Source organism: Schistocerca nitens, chromosome 2, assembly GCF_023898315.1.
Source record: "Schistocerca nitens isolate TAMUIC-IGC-003100 chromosome 2, iqSchNite1.1, whole genome shotgun sequence".
Taxonomy (NCBI): Eukaryota; Metazoa; Arthropoda; class Insecta; order Orthoptera; family Acrididae; genus Schistocerca; species Schistocerca nitens.
The window spans coordinates 769,837,279-769,854,140 of record NC_064615.1 but is presented as its reverse complement, the minus strand read 5'-3'; the positions used below and the strand labels follow the sequence as shown (position 1 = coordinate 769,854,140).

Below are 16,862 nucleotides of genomic sequence, written 5' to 3'. Positions count from 1 at the left end.
AGCAGATTGGAGATTACAAAACATTTCAAACAATGTTCTTGAATAAGTATTGGGACTGGCAAAGCAGCTAAGATTGCTGAATGTTTTTTGAATGATTCCGGTTACAGAAGTAGAAAGGAAAACAAAAGGAGTTTTGTGTTAGGAAGTTGGAGAAATTAACTCATTTGCATGGACCACTGGATGGGATAACAGAAATTTCAGTTTTGAAAAAAGGCTCCCAGAATCCTTATGGTGGGGACTCATCCACAGTCCAATCGATTTTGTGTCTATTTTATAGACAGCATAGTAGGAATCAGGGCAGAGGATATTACAACAACAGTAGTTTTAATGGACACATTGGCCATAAATGGAAGGATGAGAGAAATGGTACCAATAATCAGGATATGCATCAAGGACAAAATGGAAGTTCTGCGGAATAAGATACAATTTTGAGCCAAGAAGAGATAATGGCAGGCATGTAGAAAAGCATGAGCGGCTGCGAGTTGCCGCTTTCCAGAGGAGATGGTCGGAAAACTAATTAGTGCCTCAAAATGTTCAAATGTGTGTGAAATCCTATGGGACTTAACTGCTAAGGTCATCAGTCCCTAAGCTTACACACTACTTAACCTAAATTATCCTAAGGACAAACACACACACCCATGCCCGAGGGAGGACTCGAACCTCCGCCGGGACCAGCCTCACAGTCCATGACTGCAGCGCCTCAGACCGCTCGGCTAATCCCGCGCGGCCTAATTACTGCCTCACTTAAGGTCTGGCGGGAAGCTTACAATTATGCAATCAGTAGGGCCAGAAAGGGATACAATAGGATGAGATATTAGCGCGACAAGGACAGGAAAGATATGGATGTGTGACATAGATACAATTCCAGGTAGTGAAAAATTTAGGGGGATATAATAAATACAGTAAATCTCAGAGAAGTTGCTATTCTTGTACTGAGCGCCTCCCCAGGTGGCGGATAGGGAAATGCTCACCAGATATGGTGGGTATCAGGTAAATAAAATACTCGGGGTGGACCAAAACTAGTACCAAGGGTACGATGTTTTCTTATGTCAGTGGTGGTAGCCGAACAGCTTCTGTTCCATACATTAGTAGTGGCTGATTAATATCCTCTATGGTTAATAACCATAGTTGTAACACGGAACTTGCTTCATTCAAGGTTGATAGCATTGGACAAACATGAAAAGGTCTTTTAGAGAAAAATTTCCACCATCCAATCCAGCAGGGAAGGAGAAGACTCAAATGAATCGGAGCATTTGGAATCACCCAACTCTCATCAAGAGCATAATGCCAAAATAAAGTATAAACACATTGATTACATTGCAACACGTAAGTTCTTTACTGAAAACTAGAAACCTCAAAAACTTCACGAATGTATTAGACAGACAAAATATCATAATAGTGGGATTCCAAGAAATGAGAAACACAACAGAAGATCCATTTGAATCGCAATGTTATAGAATTTACAATGGAAAACCAGGACAAAGAGTTATGAAACAGGGCCCACAATTCAGAGCAGGATTTATAGTAAATTTGAAAGTGATAAATTCAGTAACTGATTTTAAAGCTATTTATCCACTAATCGCAATTTTAACTCTGAAAACCACAAACAAGATCTTCACTATCATAAACGCCTATGCCCCTATCAATGAGAAAAATTTTCTAACAAGACCTATGGTAGAGGTAGAAAATTTCTGGAATCTTTTGGATCAGGCAATGAATCAAGTCAACAAAAACAACATAAAAATCTTAATAGGAGATTTTAATGCCCAAATGGGAAAAGAAAAGAAGTAGAGACATAAAACAGGAAAATGGGCTCACCTATAAATCTACAAATTTTAAAAGGAAACCAAGCAAACTTGTGGCATGGAAACATCCTGATTGGACAAGAGGAGAGTGGCAGCTCTACCATGTCCGCATGGACAAATTCTTTCATAAAGAAATCCGAAATGTTAAAGTACTTATAGGAACAGAAACAGATCGAGATAATTATTTGGTCAAAATCAAAATCAAATTAAGGAAAAAAGGACAGACAACAATTGGAGGCAAAAGAAAGTATGAGCCATATAAATTAATCAGAAATGACATATATCAGAAACCACATAAAATACAAAAGTAACCCATAATCTTATGGAATTAATACCAGTTTTGAAACAGTATACTACATAATCAGCCCCAGTAAATCAATGTAAAAAACATGCATGGTGGACTACAGAATGTGACGAAATGCATGATGAAAGACATCAAGCTTGGGCAAAATTTCAAACTCACAAAACAGAAGAAAATGCAAGTAACATCAAAAGTATAAGAAAAAATTCTCTAAAATTATCAGAAAAGCAAAGTGCAAATATCAAAAGGATCTACCGAGTTCCATTGAAGAAGACATCTACAAAACCAATTCCAGAGAGTATTTCAAAGCCTTTGATAAACAATTACGTAATTACAACCCTCCCACACTATTTATGAGAAATAACGATGGATTAATTGTCCATAATAACAAGGAAACGCAGAAATTATGGCAGAAGCATTCAACAAGCTCTTGAACTGTGATGAAACTGGAAAGCTTTTAAAAATAGACACAAACACCCCTGTAAAAGTCAAACCAGAAAATATAAACCCACCTACAGTACAAGAAATAGAAATTGTACTTATAGAAACGAGAAGCAACAAAGCATGTGGGGGAAATCAAATGTTTGCCGCAATGTAGAATTATACTGGTAAAACAACTCAGACATCTTTATGTATTATTTTACAAAAATTTGGGCAACAGAAAAATTGCTAGAAGAATTTACCATAGCTATAATTAAACCACTTTATAAGAAAGAAGACAAAAGTGATCCAGACAACTATAGAGGAATCTCGCTCTTGGACTGTACCTAAAAGGCTTTTTTTCCAAGATTTTACGAAGTAGGATCAAAGAACAACTGGATAAGGAACTGAAGGAATACCAAGGAGGATTCACACATTGCAGAAGCTGTGGCGAACAAATAATTACTCTAAAATTAATCATGGCTTATCACCGCAAACGAAACAAGCCTCTCGATTACATTTACAGATTTTAAGGAAGCGTATGATTCTGTCCTTAGACCCTCACTATTAAAAATTTTGAGACATTTTGGACTCCACCCAAAATAAATTGAATGGATAGAACTTGCCTTAAGAAGTACAAATTCGAAGATTAACCATTTCTTTTTAATTATGCCCTTGGTACAATTACAATCCAAAGAATATTAAGATTAGAACACAAAAAGATGACATAAAGTTGAACTGTTTAGGATTTGCTGATGACCTCGCTCTTCTCGCCAACAACACTCAGGAAACCAAACAACAAATACAATCATTACAGGGAGTTGTTGTTGTTGTGGTCTTCAGTCCTGAGACTGGTTTGATGCAGCTCTCCATGCTACTCTATCCTGTGCAAGCTTCTTCATCTCCCAGTACCTACTGCAACCTACATCTTTCTGAATCTGCTTAGTGTATTCATCTCTTGGTCTCCCTCTACGATTTTTACCCTCCACACTGCCCTCCAATTCTAAATTTGAGATCCCTTGATGCCTCAGAACATGTCCTACCAACCGATCCCTTCTTCTGGTCAAGCTGTGCCACAAACGTCTCTTCTCCCCAATCCTATTCAATACTTCCTCGTTAGTTATGTGATCTACCCATCTAATCTTCAGCATTCTTCTGTAGCACCACATTTCGAAAGCTTCTATTCTCTTCTTGTCCAAACTATTTATCGTCCATGTTTCACTTCCATACATGGCTACACTCCATACAAATACTTTCAGAAATGACTTCCTGACACCTAAATCTATACTCGATGTAAACAAATTTCTCTTCTTCAGAAACGCTTTCCTTGACATTGCCAGTCTACATTTTATATCCTCTCTACTTCGACCATCATCAGTTATTTTGCTCCCCAAATAGCAAAACCCCTTTAATACTTTAAGTGTCTTATTTCCTAATCTAATTACCTCAGCATCACCCGACTTAATTCGACTACATTCCATTATCCTCGTTTTGCTTTTGTTGATGTTCATCTTATATCCTCCTTTCAAGACGCTATCCATTCCATTCAACTGCTCTTCCAAGTCCTTTGATGTCTCTGACAGAATTACAATGTCATCGGCGAACCTCAAAGTTTTTATTTCTTCTCCATGGATTTTAATACCTACTCCGAAATTTTCTTTTGTTTCCTTTACTGCTTGCTCAATATACAGATTGAATAACCTCGGAGAGAGGCTACAACCCTGTCTTACTCCCTTTCCAACAACTGCTTCCCTTTCATGTCCCTCGACTCTTATAACTGCCATCTGGTTTCTGTACAAATTGTAAATAGCCTTTCGCTCCCCGTATTTTACCACTGCCACCTTTAGAATTTGAAAGAGAGTATTCCAGTCAACATTGTCAAAAGCTTTCTCTAAGTCTACAAATGCTAGAAACGTAGGTTTGCCTTTCCTTAATCTTTCTTCTAAGATAAGTCGTAAGGTCAGTATTGCCTCACGTGTTCCAGTATTTCTATGGAATCCAAACTAATCTTCCCCGAGGTCAGCTTCTACCAGTTTTTCCATTCGTCTGTAAAGAATTCGTGTTAGTATTTTGCAGCTGTGGCTTATTAAACTGATTGTTCGGTAATTTTCACATCTGTCAACACCTGCTTTCTTTGGGATTGGAACTATTATATTCTTCTTGAAGTCTGAGGGTATTTCACCTGTTTCATACATCTTGCTCACCAGATGGTAGATTTTTGTCAGGACTGGCTCTCCCAAGGCCGTCAGTAGTTCCAATGGAATGTTGTCTACTCCGGGGGCTTGTTTCGACTCAGGTCTTTCAGTGCTCTGTCAAACTCTTCACGCAGTATCATATCTCCCATTTCATCTTCATCTACATCCTCTTCCATTTCCATAATATTGTCCTCAAGTACATCGCCCTTGTATAGACCCTCTATATACTCCTTCCACCTTTCTGCTTTCCCTTCTTTGCTTAGAACTGGGTTTCCATCTGAGCTCTTGATGTTCATACAAGTGGTTCTCTTATCTCCAAAGGTCTCTTTATTTTTCCTGTAGGCTGTATCTATCTTACCCCTAGTGAGATAAGCCTCTACATCTTTACATTTGTCCTCTAGCCAGCCCTGCTTAGCCATTTTGCACTTCCTGTCGATCTCATTTTTGAGACGTTTGTATTCCTTTTTGCCTGCTTCATTTACTGCATTTTTATATTTTCTCCTTTTACAGCGAGTAGCCCAGAATATTGGCCTTAAAATATCTTTTGAAAAAAAAACAGAAATAATGCTAACAAAAACGCACCAGCAAACAAAATACGAATTGAAACTTCCTGGCAGATTAAAACTGTGTGCCCGACCGAGACTCGAACTCGGGACCTTTGCCTTTCGCGGGCAAGTGCTCTACCAACTGAGCTACCGAAGCACGACTCACGCCTGGTACTCACAGCTTTACTTCCGCCAGTACCTCGTCTCCTACCTTCCAAACTTTACAGAAGCTCTCCTGCGAACCTTGCAGAACTAGCACTCCTGAAAGAAAGGATATTGCGGAGACATGGCTTAGCCACAGCCTGGGGGATGTTTCCAGAATGAGATTTTCACTCTGCAGCGGAGTGTGCGCTGATATGAAACTTCCTGGCAGATTAAAACTGTTTCTTTCAGGAGTGCTAGTTCTGCAAGGTTCGCAGGAGAGCTTCTGTAAAGTTAGGAAGGTAGGAGACGAGGTACTGGCGGAAGTAAAGCTGTGAGGACCGGGCGTGAGTCGTGCTTCGGTAGCTCAGTTGGTAGAGCACTTGCCCGCGAAAGGCAAAGGTCCCGAGTTCGAGTCTCGGTCGGGCACACAGTTTTAATCTGCCAGGAAGTTTCATATCAGCGCACACTCCGCTGCATAGTGAAAATCTCATTCTGGAAACATCCCCCAGGCTGTGGCTAAGCCATGTCTCCGCAATATCCTTTCTTTCAGGAGTGCTAGTTCTGCAAGGTTCGCAGGAGAGCTTCTGTAAAGTTTGGAAGGTAGGAGACGAGGTACTGGCGGAAGTAAAGCTGTGAGTACCGGGCGTGAGTCGTGCTTCGGTAGCTCAGTTGGTAGAGCATTTGCCCGCGAAAGGCAAAGGTCCCGAGTTCGAGTCTCGGTCGGGCACACAGTTTTAATCTGCCAGGAAGTTTCATATCAGCGCACACTCCGCTGCAGAGTGAAAATCTCATTCTGGAAACAGCCCCCAGGCTGTGGCTAAGCCATGTCTCTGCAATATCCTTTCTTTCAGGAGTGCTAGTTCTGCAAGGTTCGCAGGAGAGCTTCTGTAAAGTTTGGAAGGTAGGAGACGAGGTACTGGCGGAAGTAAAGCTGTGAGTACCGGGCGTGAGTCGTGCTTCGGTAGCTCAGTTGGTAGAGCACTTGCCCGCGAAAGGCAAAGGTCCCGAGTTCGAGTCTCGGTCGGGCACACAGTTTTAATCTGCCAGGAAGTTTCATATCAGCGCACACTCGGCTGCAGAGTGAAAATCTCATTCTGGAAAATACGAATTGGAGAACATGAAACAAAAATTGTTGAAAAGTTTAAATACTTGGAGAAATGATAAAACACAACCTGAATGTGAACCATCATGGCAAAGCAGAATAAACAGATTGATTAAAACATAATTTTATCAAGAACACATGTCACAAAAAAAGCCTCTCAATACCCACAAACCTGAAACCCTACAAAATAGTCACACAGCTGCTAATAACATATGCTAGCGAAACTATATTTAAAACAACTAACACTGTAGCAAGAGATTACTCAAAATACAGTAGAAAGAAAGATAGTTGGAACATGCACAAATAAAAAATACCAGAAAGATGGAGTCTGGAGAATAGTTTTAAGTGAAACAGTTTATAAGGAAGTAGAACCAGTGACAAGTACAATGAAAATTAAATGGGTCTCTTTGCTAGGACATCGGATGAGGACAACAGAAAATAGAATTAGCATGAGAATAATTGAGAAGTTATGGAATAGCAAGAGAAACATTAGATGTATCGCAGAGATCAAGGAGAACATGATCAGATTTACAGATTATGATCGAAGATTTGAAAGGCAAGACAGACGCTCTCAAATACTGCAGGACAAACGTATCACAATACCAATAAAAATTAACAAACAGAGAATGGAAAGGGTGATTTCCGATGAGGAGAGAAGAGCTCAACCTGAAAGAATGAAAAAGTATTTGGTCAACAAAAAACAGAAGTACCTAGTTCATAATATTGATTACAATGGTCCAGTATACGCCATAAAATAAATAAAAATACAGTAAATGGAATAGAAGAAATTACTAAAGCAAATGATGTAAAACTAAATTTAATGGTGTTCAGTGTAGTTTTATTTTGTAGAAATGTTTGAGAAATAAGGGGACTAATCAGAAAACATCAAAAACAGTGTCGGTTTAGTTTCAGCTAAAATTATTGATATCTCTAAAACAGATACTTTAATTTCATCAAAGGGGAAAGAAGAAGTGGATCAGGACTCAAGGGACAAAAGAATAAACCATAATTAAAATAATTATGTAACAGGGTTAGGTGTAAATATTGAGTAGCAAAGCGCCTATTCAGGGTGAAGAAGGCACTATCATTAACAATGCCTGCATCAATGATGTTGTAAATAGTAAAATATTTGTTGATGATATGCATGTGCAAATAAATGTACATCAGAATGTGTGTTCTCATTGTGATGAATTGATTAATGAAGTAAGGTTGAGTGGTAATGAGGAGGATGTGGCCAATGAGGAATGTCCTGACAAATAAATTGAAACATCTTTTCTTCAATGATTAATTGATGATTCTCTACAATGCTGTTAATTTTAATTGGGTGGGAAAAGAGGAGGTAGATTGTATTGTTGGGGATTGGATATCCCATGCTAAAATTCATAAAGCTTTGGTACCATAGCAGTTGGGTCAATTGAAGTTCCAAGTGACCAGGAGATAGAAAGAGTTGTGGGAGATAGTATGGTGGGAATGTATTTAATGAATTATTTAAAGAAGACAGAAGTTGTACATGTAGAAAGATGTAAAAGGATATATATAATGAACACATGAAGAAACTTGAACTGATTTTTTGGAGGAAACAGAATGACACAGGATTACTAATGGAAAGGAGAAGCCAACCATTGATGTTAGAGTAAGAAAAGTGGAAAACATGGAATTATTAGAATCACGCTCAAGTATGTCTGCATTATTTTGGGAACAAATTAAATGTAAAGAGGTGGTGAATCTGTCAGAGGGTAGTGTGAAAAATAAAACGATAACTGAAGCATGCAGCAAAAAAGGGCAAAAGGAGATTTCACTGCAGTTGAGACTGAATATAGTGCTCTTGGTATTAGTTGTCTTGTGGTACCCGGAATAATCATGAATATCAGTCTGGAGATGGACTTCATAAGTAAGTATTAATGTAACATAATACTGAAAGACAGGCTTGTCAAAACTGGTCAGAATGGTGGCAGAAAGAGACTGAAATTTAAAAGGGGACTAATAGGTAGAAAGGTGATAGCACATGCATGTAGTACAAAATATGAGAAGGTAATTGAGCTTAAGAATATAAAGTATACATTTTTGTCAAATGTAGCTATAAGAATTCAGGAGTGTTGTAGGTGTATTATTGTAGATATATCAGTCAAAATATGCACCTTAAAGTGAAGTTGAATGCATAATGGTGGAATCATTATTTGTCATATTGAGTATGTTTGGTAAGAAATGAGTGAATTAGTTTGTATATTCAATGTTACAATTGTGAATAAAGGTTAATCTGGTACATGAATACTTTTGAAGATAAAATGGTACTTTGAAGTATGTGGATGACTATGGAAGTAAGTTGATTATTAAATTTATGTTTATATATTGTATTTGTTGCCTGACTAAGCCTTAATTGAGAGCTAAGCACAGTGGTCACTTGATAAATCCAGGGAAGGGTTCATATAACCTGATCACTGGGGAGTTATAGGTCTGTTTATCTGCACAATCATTTATTTAGGATTTATTGTATATTGATAGATGGTTTGGCTCGTGATAGATGGGCTGCACTTTTGGTTGTACCTGTGTGAGTGGAAGCACTGCAGAGTACTGATGCAACAAACTAGCTGCCTCGAACTGAAGAGACCAATGAAGATCGCGCAACATCCCAGTGAACATACTGTTTCATGTAATGAGAGTACAGGCGGAAGCGTTGGCTTAACTGATATTCAGGATTGCAAATCCACAAACAAATTAGCACGTTTATTAGGTATATAACTGAATAATTTATTATAATACAGCTGTTTCTTGTAAGTGCATATGTTGTCCTGAATAATAACATACTGAGTAATCCACCATCACAGAATTATCATACAGAGATTGGCAGAATAAAAAGGCATGTATAGACACTGACAAGTATCCAGCTGGCTAACCGGTGAAACCTCATGTCAGAATTAGCGGGCTATTACGACATGAAGTGGAGGTGTGTAACATTATGAGCAATATGTCCGCTGTACAAGGTATTAAAAAAAGAGGGTTTGGTTGAACATCATATAGCTGGCAAGTAGCCATGAAGCAGCTTTGTCGGATAGGTAAGCAAGTACTCGGCAGAACTTTGAATCACTGGAGCAAGCCATGAGAGAAGGAGGGTTTGTTTTCCTGGGGGGATATAACCTGGAATTCCCATGATACTAAGGTAGATTGTATCGCTGCATGCTTCTGACTACTAAGCAATATGTTCAGGTGTCACTGTGCTAAAACTACATTGCTCAGTCACATTAATGTGAGCACCTATAAAAAGCCTTAATAACCACCTTTTACAGCACATACCGCTACAAGATGTGCAGTAAGAGAGATGTGAGGTTTTGAAGGTACCAACAGGGATGTAGAACCATAGTGACCCCAGTGTGGCACCAGCTTCATTCGATTTTTTGGTTGAAGATCTATGGCATGAACTGCCCGGTCAAGGTACTCCCACAGCTACTCAATTAGTTTTAAATCAGGGGAATTAGGTAGCCAAGGGGTACAGTAACTCAACCTCGTTCTCTTCAAACCGCGCATGTATACTGCAACCCACGTAACATGTATCATTGTCCTGCTTGTAGATGCCATCATGCTGAGGAAAAAGCAAACTCCATGTAGGGGTGGAAGTGCTCTCGAAGGACAGATGCATACTTGTGTTGATCCACTGTAAATTCCAGAATGATGAGATCACCCACGGAACGTCGTGAACACATTCACAGTCCATAACGCTCCATCCTCTGGTCTGGACTCTTCCAATGATTGTTGCAGAGTGTTTTCTTTGAAACATTTCACGCTATAGACGACGATGGCCATCGTCCAATGGAGCATTAAAAGTGATTCATCTGAGAGCGTCACCTGTTGCCACTCAAAGGACGTCCAGCTATGGTATTTTTATGTAAATTCTAACCTTCGTCTCGAATGAACAGCAGTCACTATGGATGCATGAACCAAGTGCTTGCTGCAGAAACCCCTGTGCAGCAACATTGTGCTGATTGGTCATTGAGGAGACGTGTTGGTAGTCACTTGGTTCAACTGGGCAGTCAGCTGTTCAACAGTTGCACACATATTCGCCCATACATATCTCCATGGCCGTCGCTCATCCCTGTCATCTATGGCCCTTGGTGCATTACTGTTCTCTCAGCGCCAGTTTTGGATAGCGTCATTTTGCTAATCACAGTATACTTGAACTATGGCGGCACATGAACAGTTTAAAGACCTAGCCATTTTGGAAATACTTCCACCCTTGTCCCAAAATCCAGCTACCATGCCCTTTTGGTTGTAACAGAAATTTCTCCATTTGTTTTTACGATGACTGACCAGTTTGTCGTATCCCCCGACATGCTTCATACACCCTCCATTGCTAGTACTGCCACCTGCTGTCTGTGAATGCTTAATGCACGTTGACGTCGAATATAGGCAGTGGTAACATTAATGTGACTGGACTGTGTAAAAGCTTTGAATATTAACAAAAAACATGAAAACCACATCCAGACATCTTACAGAAAATGTGATGACAGCGTTGAAATAACAGTAGTATTATCATATTTATAAAGCAAATATTAAAATAATTATTAACATTTATGTGCAAAGTCATGTATAACAATATCAAAACAAGTTACATATGCACATGACACCCCATTTAATAAGTCTTCAAACTAGCTAAAAAGTGATCACATTTATTTTAATACTGAATGGGCGCACTAGTTGTTATATGTATTTATTTAATATTTATTAGTAAAGTGGGAAAGGAGAGGTCTTCACAGATAGATGATTAGTCTATTATCAGCATGAATGATTTATTCCAGCATTTTTATGCTTTTTAGTAAGAATTTTAACAAGGTTAATCTTTGTAATATGGCTATTTGAGTAGTGTAGTATGGCAGCAACAAGCTAAATGAAGGCATGAGTTTGACTGGCTCTTTCTGTTCCACTTTAAGATGTATGGAATATAAAGCACAGTTCATTATTGTGCCATGTTTAATGCAGAGTGATATCTGTCTACAGTTTGTCTAAAGTGTATATTTTATATGTTTGAAATACTGTATGTAAAGATTGTAAAGAATGTATTCATTAGAATCGCGGCCTAGTACGAAGATGCTCACTTGACTGTAATGTCACTTGACAGAATCTGTAGACAGGGGAGGAGAACATGTTTCATGGTCTTCTGGTGTTTGTGTCTAGCTGGGTAAGGTCCTTGGGAAGGTTTGTGCACTCGGTGACCCACATGTGTTTAAGTGATATTCAAAGAAAGTATTGTTTCAGCTTGCTCATATTCGGGACGTAGGAATTTTTCAATGTATCAATTTAAGAGTTAGAAAATACTTGGACAGTTAGTACTAGTGACTGAACTTTGCCATGGTGCAGAAAGTATTGAATGAACTTATTAATTTTTATGTATTTTATGCAGTTTGAGTGATTTTGGTGCACTGCACAAAGCCTTTGGCTTACATTCGTTACTGCCTACAAATGCTCTGCTTGCTGTGGTAAGTCAATTAATTGATTTCTTTTTGCTTTCTGAATTTATATTTCTACCTATATAAGGCCTCCATTAAGTAACTTGTGTTTGATCTGAATAAACTGACAGTGAACTTTATTCCTGTGGTTAAGCTACATCATCAACCTGAGAAACCATTCCTTTCTTACCTCCTATGTTTATTAATCCGACCATTTACTTATATTTTTATGAAATTTTGACTGATTGTTTGCTAAGTATGCCATATAAATAATAAATGCTTTCATAAGGGCTTGAAGCAACACTGCACGACCTAACCCCCAATTTGCAGATGAACCATATACACATTTAAGATTGCGTTCACACCCTCTGGTGGTGACATAGCAACAAATTCACCGAAACTGAGGATTAATTTCATAATACGAGTGTTGGAATTTAAATAGTGGCAACTATATATTCACAACCAAAACAAAATACTTACATGTTTGTACCTGTTACTGTCCTTCAAAGTAGTCACCAGCGTTGTGTAGAACCCGTTGCCAGCGATGTGGAATGCGTAGTATACCGTTAGCAGAGCCTGTTCTGTTGATGGTGCGAATGGAGCGGTCTATTGCCTGTCGAATCTCTGGAACACTTCTGAAGCGAATGCCACGAAGTGGTTCCTTCATCTTCGGAATCAAATCAAAGTCACAAGGACTTAAGTCCGGGGAGGATGGTGGATGGTACAGTACTTCCCAGTCCCATCGACCGAACAGGGCAGCCACAGCTTGCGCTGTATGCGCCCGCGCATTGTCGTGTAAAATGATGGGTGGGTTGCGCAGAAAGTATCGCCGCTTCTTTCTTAAAGCTGGTCGCAGGTGATGCTCCAAAAACGAACAGTAACACGACTTAAATCCTTGTGACTTTGATTTGATTCCGAAGATGAAGGAACCACTTCGTGGCATTTGCTTCAGAACTGTTCCAGAGATTCGACAGGCAGTAGACAGCTCCATTCGCACCATCAACAGAACAGGCTCTGCTAACGGTATACTGCGCCTTCCACATCGCTGGCAACGGGTGGCCGGCCTCTCTGACCGAGCGGTTCTAGGCGCTTCAGTCTGGAACCGCGCGACCGCTACGGTCGCAGATTCGAATCCTGCGTCGGGCATGGATATGTGTGATGTCCTTAGGTTAGTTAGGTTTAAGTAGTTCTAAGTTCTAGGGGACTGATGACCTTAGATGTTAAATCCCATAGTGCTCAGAGCCATTTGAGCCATTTTTTGGCAATGGGTTCTACACAACGCTGGTGACTACTTTGAAGGACAGTAACAGGTACAAACTTATAGCTCTTTTGTATCGGTTGTGAATAAATAGTTTCCAATATTTAAGTTCCAACCTACGTATTTATCTGTTACCAAAAACCCCCATTGAAGTTTCAATTGTTTAGTTTCATCTAGGATGAAGCAGTTGCAGCTGTGGCGCTGCAGTACCTACACTCCAGGTGAATATGTCACCATGATGAACTGGATGCCGTGGCAGATGCTTTGGTAACTGTGGCAACCATGTTCGCTGAGATTTTCACCACAGTGGAAGAATCCCCTGACGTTACTCTCATTGCAATGGCCAACAAGCAGATCCCACTGACCATGGTGACATGGGAAGAGAAAGACCATATCGAACACATCACAGCACAATAAGTCCAACAGCAACTGTAGAGGGTCAATGCATGTAAGGCCAGAACGGCCGACCTGTTGACAAATCAGATATGCAGGCAATTACCATACATCTCTGCAGGGAAATTTTAGCCTCATTTAATGCAGTCCTGTGGTCTGTAATATACTCAGAAGCCTGGAAGCACATGGAGGTAATGGTAATCCCCTAACCGACGAATAACTAATGGCCCTCCAAAATCTCGCTCCATGGTCTGCTTCTGGTGCTTTCCTAAGTTTACGAGCTGCTATACTTGAAGAGGCTGGAGCAATTCATCCTCGACCAACAGCTTCTCCATACTGAACAGTTCAGCCGCTCTGTGACGCCCCAACTGATGCGACTTGCAGAGAGTGCAATGGTGGCTACACAGTGTCGAGAGTACTATGGGCCATAATACTTGACGACTCCTGAGCCGTTGACACTGTGAGGCATGAGGGCCTGGTCTACAGTTTTGTGGCCCTTAGAGCCCCATGTCACATGGCTAGCTGCTCCAGTCCTACCTGCAGGTGCTGTCCTTCCATTTCCGTGCTAGATCGTAATTGTCTACGCGCTGGAAGATCCGGACTGAGATCCCACATGGCTCTGTAATGCGCCTCTGTTGTATGCCATTTCTCTTATCTGCGTGACCTCTTCACATAGCCTGAATGGCACACTTTTGGATCAACTACACAATCTGTACAACGTAGATCATCAAGCAGTGAAAATATGCTAATCTAGTATCACTGTAAACACAATAAGAGATCGTTTCTTGCTATCTACTTACAGCCTTCATCGGTTTGCCATTGACACCCATAGCAGAGTAAGTGTTGTGGAAAGTCTTGGGAAATTTCTTCGATGTGAACTCCATGACGTCATACACATCATGGCCGTAGGAGTAGTACCAGCCACCAGTAGTGCCCCATGTGTAGAACAAACACTTTGTCTGGAAAGCAAATGAGAGCTATTAGTACAGAATAAGCAGATAGTATAGCCTATATTGCACTGTCAAAGTTCTTTGATATACGTTTTATAAAGCCTAGTACCACACTCTACCTTTTATAAAAGATATGCTAAAAGTACTCCGGTAGAACATATGACAAAGATATTTTATTGTGTAATACAGACGTAAGCAGCATAGCCAGAAGTATGTTCCATATTGCTCTGATAACACACACTAAATGTTATTCTCATCTTGCCACAACATTATAGCTAACAAGATTAAGCCATCACATATGCTGTTGACGCGTTACCAACAACCAATTCGAAGGCAACCAGGAGATGTTTCTATTTCATTTTCTTTTTAGAGTTGCAGAGTTGTATGCACTGAATAACCTCCTTGCACCGCACCTACTTCTATCTGTTGCGCTGAACCAAAGGCAAGTCTATATCCATGCATGTCAGCGCATGGATGTTACTGATAAAAGCCAAATCGTTCACTCAACACGTTAGAGATCAGAAAAGAGATCTATAAATTTGCTTTAATCTCATCAGCGGGTTCTACGAAGTGTACCGTCCCTATCCGCTCAAAGACTCGACTTACAAGTCTCCGCCATTGCCTGCTTAACTGTTAGCTGGTTGGTTCAAATGGCTCTGAGCACTATGCGACTTAACTTCTGAGGTCATCAGTCGCCTAGAACTTAGAACTAATTAAACCGAACTAACCTAAGGACATCATACACATCCATGCCCGAGGCAGGATTCGAACCTGCGACCGTAGCGGTCGCGCGGTTCCAGACTGTAGCGCCCAGAACCGCACGGCCACTCCGGCCGGCAACTGTTAGCTCGTCACCTGTCTGTTGTCAGGTACAAGTGGACCACACCAGCATAGAAAGGAGAGCAGTATTGAAACTGGGGATTTGTAGCACTGCTAATACATACACAGCTGTTGGGTATGGCAGTAGCCATGCTAATGGTTCAAATGGCTCTGAGCACTATGGGACTCAACTGCTGAGGTCATTAGTCCCCTAGAACTTAGAACTAGTTAAACCTAACTAACCTAAGGACATCACAAACATCCATGCCCGAGGCAGGATTCGAACCTGCGACCGTAGCGGTCTTGCGGTTCCAGACTGCAGCGCCTTTAACCGCACGGCCACTTCGGCCGGCAGCCATGCTAATACAATGATTATATATATATATATATATATATATATATATATATATATATATATATATATATATACATACAGGGTGAGTCACCTAACGTTACCGCTGGATATATTTCGTAAACCACATCAAATACTGACGAACAGATTCCACAGACCGAACGTGAGGAGAGGGGCTAGTGTAATTGTTTAATACAAACCATACAAAAATGCACGGAAGTATGTTTTTTTAACACAAACCTACGTTTTTTAAATGGAACCCCGTTAGTTTTGTTAGCACATCTGAACATATAAACAAATACGTAATCAGTGCCGTTTGTTGCATTGTAAAATGTTAATTACATCCGGAGATATTGTAACCTAAAGTTGACGCTTGAGTACTACTCCTCCGCTGTTCGATCGTGTGTATCGGAGAACACCGAATTACATAGGGATCCAAAGGGAACGGTGATGGACCTTAGGTACAGAAGAGACTGGAACAGCACATTACGTCCACATGCTAACACCTTTTTATTGGTCTTTTTCACTGACGCACATGTACATTACCATGAGGGGTGAGGTACACGTACACACGTGGTTTCCGTTTTCAATTACGGAGTGGAATAGAATGTGTCCCGACATGTCAGGCCAATAGATGTTCAATGTGGTGGCCATCATTTGCTGCACACAATTGCAATCTCTGGCGTAATGAATGTCGTACACGCCGCAGTACATCTGGTGTAATGTCGCCGCAGGCTGCCACAATACGTTGTTTCATATCCTATGGGGTTGTAGGCACATCACGGTACACATTCTGCTTTAGCGTACCCCACAGAAAGAAGTCCAGAGGTGTAAGATCAGGAGAACGGGCTGGCCAATTTATGCGTCCTCCACGTCGTATGAAACGCCCGTCGAACATCCTGTCAAGGGTCAGCCTAGTGTTAATTGCGGAATGTGCAGGTGCACCATCATGCTGATACCACATACGTCGACGCGTTTCCAGTGGGACATTTTCGAGCAACGTTGGCAGATCATTCTGTAGAAACGCGATGTATGTTGCAGTGCTCTCCGATACACACAATCGAACAGCGGAGGAGTGGTACTCAAGAGTCAACTTTAGGTTACAATATCTCCGGATGTAATTAACATTTTACAATGCAA

At 40.5% G+C, this 16,862-nt stretch overlaps 1 protein-coding gene across 1 annotated transcript in view; it reads right to left on the bottom strand.

The window, feature by feature from the left end:
• Nucleotides 1-16,862, bottom strand: part of LOC126234618 (uncharacterized) — a 145,508-nt gene that overhangs the window by 64,919 nt on the left and 63,727 nt on the right. The window contains exon 3 of the mRNA XM_049943344.1: nt 14,402-14,560. Within this exon, the coding sequence (XP_049799301.1) occupies nt 14,402-14,560 (159 nt within the window). The remainder of the gene's footprint in view (nt 1-14,401; nt 14,561-16,862) is intronic.